This window comes from Solea senegalensis, linkage group LG1, assembly GCF_019176455.1.
Source record: "Solea senegalensis isolate Sse05_10M linkage group LG1, IFAPA_SoseM_1, whole genome shotgun sequence".
Lineage (NCBI taxonomy): Eukaryota > Metazoa > Chordata > Actinopteri > Pleuronectiformes > Soleidae > Solea > Solea senegalensis.
Window position 1 is genome coordinate 39,511,816 of NC_058021.1, and position 12,178 is coordinate 39,523,993.

The 12,178-nt window shown below is 40.7% G+C and overlaps 1 protein-coding gene across 1 annotated transcript in view; it reads right to left on the reverse strand.

Annotated features, from left to right (window-relative positions):
• The window catches only part of adarb2 (adenosine deaminase RNA specific B2 (inactive)), a 67,080-nt gene that overhangs the window by 23,892 nt on the left and 31,010 nt on the right, over positions 1–12,178 (reverse strand). Inside the window, exons 3-4 of the mRNA XM_044040718.1 lie at positions 11,173–11,287; positions 898–1,066 (exon numbers count right to left, since the gene is read on the reverse strand). Coding sequence (XP_043896653.1) covers positions 898–1,066; positions 11,173–11,287 — 284 coding nt within the window. The remainder of the gene's footprint in view (positions 1–897; positions 1,067–11,172; positions 11,288–12,178) is intronic.

The following is a 12,178-nucleotide window of genomic DNA, read 5'->3' on the forward strand; positions in this document are numbered from 1 at the left end:
GTACATATTGGTTGATTCCATTTTCACAGCCCTACACTAACTCTTTAATGCATAGTTTAGGCAAGGGCCTTGCTTTACAGAGTCAGCCATCTTGCCATCCCTTTTCATTGCACTATGCAATGAAAAGGGATTGACATCCTTTCTGGTCTGAGAAGGTCATTGGAGTTCACTGATGTGCTAGGAAAAGGGAGGAGAGGAGTTCTCCATTTGTTTTTATCAGCAGATGTCACTAATTATTACACACTGGAACCTTCAATTGTTTTGCTTGATACTTCTTATACTACTGGTTAACACATGGTCAATTAAAACACAAAAGTATTACTTACATGTTGAAACATCACTGATAATCTCATCAAACCAGTGCTGGATTTTCAGTATTTTAACTTTTACAAGACAATATTGTTATTCTAAGACATGTCTGTGATGCTGTAATAGCCATGTCAAATTTTGATAATAGCAACAGCCACCACGAGCTACGTACTGGTGACCAGACTAGGTGAGGTTTAATCCTTGAGTGTGTCAGAATTGCAATAGCAGTGAGCTGTGGTACTGATTTGAGAACCACTGTCTTCGAGGATTTATCTGCTAATCCTTCCTTACCTGCTTATTTATAATTGAGAATTCTTACCCGGTTTTATTGTTAGTTTTTCTGCCTCACCTGCTCACACAGCTGAGCATGACACAAATCCACCTTGTTGTCTGGTTAAAACACATGTAATAAATCCAAAAGCTCATATTTTCAGCAAAGATGGAAGCAATTGATTGGTCAGTAATAAGACAGCTTTCCAGACCACTGATCGAAGGCTTGTGCTGAGCCACTTGAGGGCATTAAAACTGTAAATATCACACAGCTGTCAGAGAGCAAAAGCAGAGCTGTACTGAAGGTACAGTCATTACCTTAAGAAGAGTTCAAGCTGCGAGTAAAGGAAGCGTAGCAGGGCTCTGCGGGCCGTGACTTCAGCGTGACAGTCGTTGACCACCTGCCCCTGGTCACTCAGATACTCTCCGTTGATGCACTTGGTGCCTGTGGATAAGGCAACCACCTGCGCATGCCTCAGGTCCAGCCCTGTAAAAAAAAAAACAACAACACACATTGACTACATTGATTTCTTAATCATTGACTGTTTATAAAAAGAGAATGAAGTCTTCCGGTTGCAACACAAACTCCCAAGGTGAAGTCTTGAGATTCAAAATGTGACTTTTTTTTTATTTTGCTGAATTCCAGGCATTGGAAAACACAAACATACCTCGAGCTAGCCATTGTCCACAATACCAATTGATAACAACATTCGATATGGCACATCAACATGTCTTTGGTTCAAAAAAATAAAAATTGATTCACTGTGAAACACATATGACCGAAGTGCTATTGTCGGTACAAGTAACAGTGTTTCTATGACGACAGGCATCTCGTAACGTCAGGGTTGTGAGGTTGCTCCAAGTTTCCGAGTGGGAAATGCACCATGACCTCAGAAATTCCAAGTTCACCTGCAACCAGGCTCCTACTGGAAGATCCAGCCGTCATTCACACACGATTCCACTCTTATGTGCCATGCTTTATCATCCATTATTCTCTAAATGGGAACATCATTTGCAAAAAGGACATCATGCTCTATTGAAGAAGACTTCAAACTAGAGATTAAGACCATTAACTGACATTATAAATCCTGATAAGTAGACTCATTTCCCCATAGACTTCCATTCAAATGGAGTTCCTCTTGCAACCAGCGGAGATGTCCCCTCATGGCTAAGTGCTAATTCTATGCTACGCCCTAGGCTTCACTTTTCAAAACTGAAGACTACAACCATTTCTATCATCAGTATATGATCGAGAGCCTCTCTGTGTGAAGTTGGCATGTTCTCCCTGTGTGCGTGTGGGTTCTCCAAAAAAACAAAACATGCAAGTGGACACTCTAAATTGACTGTAGGTGTGAGTGAATGGTTGTTTGTCTCTGTGTGTTGTCCCTGCAGTGGACTGACGACCTGTCCAGGCTGCCCTGCCCTATCTGAGCTGGGATTGGCCCTAATGTGAAGGCTAAAGCAGTAGAAGTCTATGTGTAGGAGGTATTTTCATCCAACAACACCAGGGATATTAAAATGAGGATAACACAGTTAGATTTATTTAAATGCAAAATGCAAAAACAACAGTGCAGTGAAAGTGAGGTCAATGTGTTAAGAATATAAATGGAAATACTGTTCGCTTGTCAGGAATGTACGTATTTATACATAATCAGTAAAGCGCCATTCTTGGACATGAAAATAATTAAGGTTTTATAGAAAAATACATATATAAAAGGCCACAGAATGTTCATGTCTCCTGACTAAGAACCGTAAGAAGAGGTCATTCTGGTTACTGGGTCATTTCCATCACCACACTTCTCTCCCCAGCATGAGTGAGTGTTTCTCTCAGAGTCCACTATCACGCCACACCAGCCAGGATTAGCTGGATCCCCTCCATCTATGAACTGTGCTGACACCACGCCCTCTCATTCAGACTGCTCTGCACCTCACACTGGAGTCTAAAACCAAAGGATTCCAAAACACGAGCTGAGCAGATGCTCTCTCTCTCTCTCTCTAATTTGAAAATACCTGGATGACGAGCAAATGTAAAATGTGTATCGTTTACTAGGATAAATGACATATAGCTACATTTGCATTGAGTGGTCACACGCAGTTCAGTTTTTGTGTTTCCACCACATGAATGCAAATGATAAATGACCTGTATTTATATGGCACTTTTCTTGTCTTGATGAACACTTGAAGCTACTTTACTCTGCAGTTCTGCTAGTCAAGGTCAAATGGAAGGGAATTGGGCTTGTAACCTTAGGGTCGCCAGTCTAAATCCCAGGACAAGTCAAGAGCTGGGATGTCCCTGAGCAAGGCACCCGATCCATTGCTCGTCCAGCACAGATAAGTGCTGCCCCGTTTATGTGTGTGGGTTAAGCATGGGTTAAATACAGAGATCAAACTCACCATCACTTTATTGGTGTGTGTGTGCAAAAAAGAACTCATTCTAATTCTAAATAGGGCAACATGACACAGTGTAGCCTATCAATAAAGAAGAACAGAACTAGTAAACTGTTATGGTACCGTCATAACTTTTCACAATCTAAAGAGCGAATAAAAGCGCACCGAACTGAACTCAACTGTACCAGTTGGTGGTTAAATGCACAAACCTTCAGGGAGACTATGCGTACAATAACAATTAGTCACAATGAGACAGTTTGGCCACCTTGAGGTTACATGAGGTCACATGGAACTAAAAACTGTGTCACATGTGACACATGCACAAGGAGGAGCCACAACAAGACTCTGCATTACATCATAATTTAATAGAAGCTTAACAATTGTTTTTAAGAAATATTAGTTTCTAAAGATGATGGATTAGTACAGTATTAAGCAATACCCTCAACAAATATCAAATGATTTCTACTTTGTTGCCGTGTTAAGCAATCTTAGTTTGTAGTGAGCTCAATCAGAGCCTTCAGAGATCCAGGTAACTGACTGTTTTTGTATGAGAGGACGCTTACACACTCTGTCGGTACTGAAATAAGGAGAGAGATCGCATATCACAAGTCTTTGCACCTCGCTAACAGACAGACAGACAGACAGACAGACAGACAAGGGCTTGTGGATGTCTGGGATCAGCACGCTCACGTCATGCCATTCCTTCCTATGCTGCCACAAATCTCTTCCATCGCCTCTGAAAGTCAGGCTTCACTGGCTGCTGGCAGACCCGCAGGCGCCGCCGGCCCGGCACATGAGCTTTTATCTGCCTCAGCCCAGATGGCACTGTGGCGGTAAAGTCCTGACAAGGGAAGGAGGGTAGAGGGAGGGTGGAGTGTGTGCCTGTGTGTGTGTGTGTGTGTGTGTGTGTGTGCATATAGAAGAAAGAAAAGTCTAAGGTAGGGTGGAAGAAATCCAAATTTTCCTTTGGAAACTACAGAGAAAAACATTTCAAAAGAAATATTGTGGCCTTAAAACTGAAATGAGAAAAATGTTCTGCGCTGATCACGTTGTTTAATCAAGCCTGTGATTAGTTTTCTTGTTTCTAAAGAGCAGTAAAGACATCTATCTGTCATCACATGGTGAAAGAATAAAATACTCACATTAGGGCTGCAACAACTCAAAAATCGATTATTAAAATAGTTAGCAACTCATTTAATAATCGATTAGTTGGCTCTAAGTTACTACACGTACAGTTGCTACCCCCTAATGTGGGGCAGTAAGCCAACCAAAGCTCTGGCAGTAAGCGCCATTAAGCAGGACACCGATCAATAATCGATTAATCAAAAAATTATCGACAGATTATTAAATAATCCATTATCAAAATAATCGTTAGTTGCAGCCCTAACTCACATGAGAAAAAAGGTTATTTTGTTTTTCAAAATTAACAAAAAGTTATGTTATTTAGCAATTCTGAAAGAGACACTTCTACATCTACAATAGAAGATGCAGAAATCACATGAAATGAACTAAACATTCAAAACCCTGAAAAAGCTATTCAAACATCTTTTTGTCCAGTCTGAATTTGGCCAGGTTAAAATACATGTGGATGTAATCTGGAAACGCTGTTGATGAAAAGGCTGAAACTGGGTTTTTATTCAAATTAAGTCTTGTCTAGTCTAGTCTTTTGAGGCCCGACTCTGAGGCTCATCACTAACTTTAGAGAGATGACTCATCACTGCTTGTTTTATGCTTGTGTTGGATGATCTGACTTGTCCACTAGTCGCAGATTTAAACACTGGCATATTTTCATTTATAAGTCCGTCCTGGGTCTACTCCCACCTTGTCTTCAGGCCAACATCCACCAGAACACTACGAGTGGGAGTGATTGTCTTCGATCCCAGGACTTAGACTTATTGCCACTTCCAAGAGTCCATACTGAATTACTTCCTGGAACAGGCTCCAAAATTGTCTAGACTCTCAAAATGTGATATATACTGCACTTTGTAAACATAAAAAAGTTTTTAAGTTTAGTTTTTTTATGTATATTTTATTAGTTCTACATCATATTGAGTATAATTGAATAGTTGTTGCCGTGCTCTACAACTCTATGTACTGATCTGGACCTGGACACTCTTGCAAAGGACACATTTTATTCGTGGTTAAATAAAGGTTAAATAAAAATAAAATATACAGATATGCATTTTAAAGCCAGAAGAAAATTCAGTGTGTCTGTTGTTTTTTGTTCTTCTTCATAAATCAAAAGCTGACAAAGGAACAACAACTGAGGATAACGGGGTCAAATCATTAAACATTAGATAATTAGTCCTAATAATATGTACTACATATCAGCTTTAATCAAAATATTGAAGCACATTTCTGTTGTGACTCCAATGGAGGATAAGAAAAAAGTGAATGACTAGGAAATAATCCCCCCCCCCCGGGTGAATCTACTGTACAACTGCACAGAAAACATTCAATATGTATGAGTGTATTGTGCCACAATAATCTCACGAGTTCAACAATTGGCATTCCCTGTCAGCACTACACCCCAATTCCTCCTCCATGATAACACAAGTTCAAAAAGGTAACAGACTCTCCCAATTTCATTCTCCCGCTTTCCCCGCGCCGTTCCACTTTGCGATTGTTTAGATCAATTTTGCAGTGGATAATTTCTGCCGCGCGGCTCGCTACCCTGCCATGAAATTGGCACCAGGGTTGCCTTCAGTTTGTAGGAGAGAGGAGGACATGGGGTTGAATGAAAGAGAGAGTGTCAGAGACCCAGAGGCAACGTTTTTTTTTAAGCCAGGAATAATCAGCTGCGTCACAGAGAGACAAAAATAAAAAGGTTGAAGGGGACGAGGTGCCCTTTAACCTTGCCGACGTGTCCTTGGGAAAGACACTTAACCCCACGTTGTCATGAGCAACGTGGGGATAAGTGTCTTTCCCAAGAACACGTCGGCATGCGGACTAACAGAGCCTGGAATCAAACCCACAACCTTTGCGTTAAAAGACGACTACCGTCGCCCCACAACTTATATAATTCCCTAGCCCCTAACCCTAACCATAGCCATCACAACTTAATGCCTGCCCCTAACCCTAACCTAATCATAATTCTTACCTTAACTCTAAAACCAGGTCTTTGTGGGGCCCACAAAGAATGTCCCCACAAAGATAGGTTATTCAGTCTTTTGGACCCCACAAAGACATAAATACAAAATAGCCCGTGTTGTTTATTTTCGGTGTCCTTTGCACTGCGGTTAGCTGTGTGTTGTTGTGAGGCTGCAGCAGAAAAATGTCCCTGTGGGGAAAAATAAAGAACGTTTGATACACCTGCTCACTCTGGCAACTGCACTACGCTGCTCAATGCACAGTGCTGTCAGTGGTCTTTAAGTGGAAGACAAAGCACACGCCGCCTCACGGTGGGGCCGGCTGTGGCTCAGGAGATCAGAAGGTCAGGGGTTCGATTCCTGGCTCCTCCAGTCTACATGTCAGAGTGTCGTTAGACAAGACACTGAACCCCTGATGGCTGTCGAGTCCATGTGTGACTGAGAGATGCTTAGATTACGATACCAGTAATGCATTAGTGCGTTCAGGAATTGATGCACTAATCTGTTTTTAAAGTAGCCAGATAATGCTAATGCTACTGTTTTTAGAGTGATGAATAAACCAGAGCTTTTACTGAACTGATTTCTAATGATTAGCTCTTTGATACAGGGTTGGAAATTGAGATTTTATAATTTCCCTGTCAAGAACTGACTGGAGTCAGTCATAAAACGATGGTATGATGATACAGTGATTCTGAGATACTTATTGTGAAATGTTCATTGCAAGTCTATTTAATTTATGACATGTCATGATGGTTGTATAACAGAAAAAATTGTTTCCAAAACTGACGACTGAGATGTGAAAACAATACCTTGCAAAGTGCACAGTCTTAATTTATTGCACTCATAATGGCAAAAGAACAAACTGCCAGTAAGCAGAACATTTCTGGAGTTAAAATGTTTGGAAAAAAATAAGGCTCTAACTATAAATTCAAATGTTCAGTCAGTGCAAATGAAATGTAATAAATATGTAAATCTGCATCATATCAAGTAAATGCATAGTTGAATGTCCATCTGCAATATTTCTGCCCTTTCCTGGCAGCATCCAGGGGTTTTTTGTTGCCACTTCTGCTATTATGTACAAGCTTCTAAAAAAAAAAACAACACTATGCAAGATGTACCTGCGTCTGTTGTTTTTATGTTTATCTGAGGAAACATCTGGGTGTATGAACCCTCGGTACCACATGGGCATGAAAATAGAGTCTAGTGGGACATTATCACTTTGCGTTCCCTTTACATCGGAAGTCGGAAGTTGGAAATGGGGAGGGACAACACTGCTTTCTAGTTGTGAAGTCAGAAAAAACATGGGTGGAAACCTATCCACGGCTAGCCATGGTTAGCAATACCATGAAACAGTTCCATGTGTGCGACTGTTAAATGAACATAATGGACACAGTATACAAATCTGTTTGCAAAGACTGGACAGAGGCAGAATAATTACATCAGCAAACTCACCAAAGTTACGCACTGCAGCTTTCAGCAATAGTAAAAACAAAATACCATTTAATAAATGCATAATCATAATATTAATAATCATAAAAATACACATATAATTAGAATATTACACTTGTTTTCCTTGCACCAATTAGCAGGAAACATGGTCACAACCTCCTGAATTAGAGTGGAATAGAAGGAGGTCTTTGTAAAGCATTCATTAAGTTTGAAGTTATGGGTAAAGTAACCTATCAATTGTAATTATTAGATATATTTTGAAAGGTTTATCATAATCCGCACATTGATTGTGGTCAGTGCTCAATGCTGACCTGCTGTGGACTTCCTCAGAAACAGTGATGCAGGTATACATGAGCAATTTTAAGTGAAAGTAAGAACCTGGCGGTGGAGACTAATTTACTGGCAATCATCATGAGAAACCACTGAGTGACAAACTGCAATGAACAGACGCTAGTGAGCAGCTATCTGAATCCCTTTATTCTCACTGGTTACACAACAGGGAGTAATGTATCCTAATAAGCTGTCCATTATCTCCAAGTACCATAAAGCAGGCATTAAAACAATTTCTTCTACGGCGTAATGTGCTCTGAAGGTCAACGTTTACTAAACTCATGTATACGACATTTAGCTCCAGCTCCATAAATCCTATCTTTCATGTGTGGTTTTTTTTTTCTTCTTCCCAAGATGTGAGATGATTTCCCAGAATGTCACTCGACGTGTGTTGTTTGAATGAGAGAAAATGTCTGAAAATGCTCGGCAACATCTTGGCCGGAGAAGAGAATGCACCCTGTTGAATCTTTATTAGCTTCAACAGGCAACTGCTTTGAACATATAAGGCTTTCTTTGTGAAATGTCACTGAAGCTCTCAAATCTCTCTCTGTGCTGCTGCGACACACTCTGGGCCCAGCTCTCCTTTTTTTTCTGTTTTTTTTTCTTCCCTCTTCTGTTTTTGTTGTCGGATGTGATTATTGAACATGAGAATTTGCAGCATCCGGAAAAACAGATAACAAGAAGAAAACAATTTGTATTTGAAAATGGATATGCAGACTAATAACCACTGCTTAACCACCACTTATTATCATCTGGCTTGAAATCCTCTCCTCACGTTCTTTCAGTCCCAGTGATAATTCTTTAGTCCCATCCGTGAGCTGTATATAAAAATGGACTCAGTCTTCCAGTAGCAAAACTAACTCTTTAATATCAGATTTTGAAACTGGAATTGCAAACATTTTCTGTAACCGACAGCACACAGTGCAACTACTGTGGCGTGACATGCTGAGACTGCGGACTTCATACAGCAGAGGTCTCAAACTCACATCCTGCGACACCCCACTCGATTTTATGTACTTTCAATACTTTCATAAGTATAATACCTAAAGTTGTATGAATCAAATGTATTTAATGTAAATTTATATGATATTAATTTATATTACAGCTGTCTGCGTTATTATTTATTTTTTATTTCAATTCGCATCATACATTACATTGTTAATGTGAACTGTTTATTGTTCTCAAATCTCAAGTCTGGTGGTGAAACCTAATCTCACTTAAGTTGTGGGCTGCCCAGCTGTTTCAGTGGGACTCCAGCAAGAGCAAGGGTGTAGGGGAGGTGGTGGTAGTGGTTGGTCTACGGTTCATAGACGGACCCCTGATTAATATTCTTGAGGTGAGAGCGGAGCCAGGAGACACACAGAGAAAGAAAGAGAGAGAGAGAGAGAGAGAGAGTAGTGGGTGGGGGCAAAATAGGACTCCCCAGTGTTCCTGTCAAGTTTGGTGTCTGACCACACCACCGCTGCTAATGCAGCTGCTGCCACCACCACCACCACCACCGCCGCTGCTGCTTCGCTGCGAATACTTGGCAGCCTCGCGTCTGGATCTTTGAAGATAACGTGTGCTATTAATAAACAAACAGAAGCAATTACTGGGAGGCAGGGGAGAGGAGAGGGATTGGATTAGGTCAGGATGAGTCTCACTGAAGTCTAAGCAGATGAGCTGCAGCACTCCAAAGACAGCAGCGATACCAATCCCTCCTCACTGACCCTACAGCCCCACAGCCTGCAGCCACACAGGGAGATAACGCTCCTCTGTGTGTGTGTGTGTGTGTGTGTGTTCCAGGTGTTACTTATGTTGTGGGGACCTAAATCTGTTTACACAGTCACATTATGAGGACAAAAAGCACGAGTATGCATAATGTAAATTATTACATTTTAAGGTGAAGGCATGTTAGGTTAAGGTTAGAGTTAGGTCAGTAGTAGTTATGGTTAAGGTTAGAGTAAGTCTCCAGGAATTGAATGTAAGTTCATGATATGTCCTCTGAAGTCATGGTAACCAAACTGTGTGTGTCTATGCCATAAACTATCATTATCTAGAGTGTCTATCTACTGTATAAATTACATTGTTTGGATAAGAAATGCAAGAGATATAGGTAATAAACAGGCGTACACATTGAATGGTCTGAGGCACTTCTTTACAGCCTCCAACTAGCCCCACCCTCCACCTCCGCCCCACACACACACCCCTGTGTTTCTTTCTGGCAGTTTAAGGTACAAGCATTGCCAGAAATCATGGACATTGCCTGCGTGTTTACAGGGCCGATTTTAGGGTTCCAGGTTCCAGATATCTGAATTTTGTATAAAATGTCATAGTTCTAGCCAACAGCAACAGCATGGTTGTTTATTTACAGCTACAGACAGACAGACAGACAGACAGATATATGGATACTTTATAAACCTCAAGAACTTCAAGCTTCTCATAGCAGCTCAAGACACAACAACAATACATGAACGTTAGACAGGTGGGTAGCAATTGTGCCTAAAGACAATGCAAATAAACATGTAAATAAACAGCATCAAAACAAACACAAATGAATAAGTGTTGTGCAAAATGTATTGCCAAATACTGTGGTAAGTTAAGATGTGACATTAACACAGATTTGTTTGTTTAGAAAACAAAGAAAAAAGACTTTTAGTGAGATTATCCTGAGGTCTATGTGGGCATGTGTGACACGATGTGTACACATTGTTTTCAGAGACATGGTGTGTGTGTGTGTGTGTGTGTGTGTGTGTCTCGGATGTGTCAGGTTTGTACATACTGTGTGTGCCTTCCGTGTACACTCATCCAAGAGTGGGAGGCCTGATGTAATGTGCAACCAACACCACACATGAAAGATAAATAAAGCATGAAAAATAAATGCGGAGTAATAACTCATTGTTTCATGCTGCAGGAGAGCAGCAGTGAGACACTTCCTCCTCCTCACTGCTCCTCCCGTGTGTGTGTGTGTGTGTGTGTGTGTGTGTGTCACTCAGTCAGGGTTTCAGATTAACTTTTAAACTGATCTAGTTAAGAATTCCTGTGTGGCATCTGGAACTGCTGTCAAAGTTGCCTGAGCACAGGGAGTCCAGCATGCAGTGGGGATGAGTGACACTCACTACCATGTATGATTCTCCTCAGAGGCTCTGAATAGTCAATAATTTATCAGGAAGATATAGTCTCATGTATGAGCCCTAGATACAGCACTCTCTTTCTCTCCTCACCCCCAGTTTACGTTTCGCTCTCAATCTGGAATTCCTTCCTATTCCTCATACTCCCTCCTTCCCCTCACTCTCTTTATATTGCACCGCCTCAATAATTCAAAGTGATATATAACAGTCAATGAAATTTGCCATACCTTGGGTCATTACGATGCCTGCCAGGGATTTGTGTCGAGCGTGTGCAGGACTGCAGCCGCCAACCAGTGACCGGTACTTCTCCCTCACCAAGTGGAATATTGAATCGGCAAAGTCCTGCAAAACACAATCGTGCCCTTAATTTAGACCACAAACAGTTTTTATTATGATGTACACAAAGATATCACCCAAATATTTCCTATACGTAATTTTAATGATGTTTCCAATACTATAGTATAAAATGTTTAATAAACTATAGTCCTCGCTCCTGATTGGGCATGGCTAGTGGGAACACAAAATGTAAAAATGTGTTTTTAAGTGTAATTCCTAGGTTTGCTGTGCAAGTTTAAGGGCAAGGCGGTCAAAAGTGCGCTCAAATAGAAAGAAAGAAAAAAAAGATGATGATTATCCATCCATCCATCTTCATCCACTTTATCCTCCACACGAGGGTCGCGGGATTATCATCATGATGTAAAAAAGAATAATCAGAGCAGATATAATCGGGCCTTTGCACCAGTCGGCGCTCGAGCTCTAATAAAATCAGATTTACTATCACTTTGCTGTACACACAACAGTGTTTCCCTCGGGATCCATAATAGATAAATATGAGAGGACACAAAACAATAACAATTTCAAAGCACACATCCATAACAATGCGAATACACTTCCCTGAGGGGTCTTTAAAGTGGCAGTTGTATTTCCAAAGTGCCAAGTACATATGGTCAAGTTAAAGTGCATATACTGTGTGTGACATAAAAATAAATACAAGTGCTTACAGATTAAAAGGTAAGACAATAAAATAAACAAAAGTGAGTTAATAAACGTCATTTATTGAGTAGAAGGTTTCAGTCATGACTTTGCCAGAGTGATTATCAGCCATGTATTATGATTAAATACTGCAAGAGACATTACTTAATCAATGTGGACACAACACACAGCTATTTAAAGATGAAATCTGCACTGTGTGTCTGTGGAAAACACTTTGCACTTGCGGCGCAGAGGGAAATC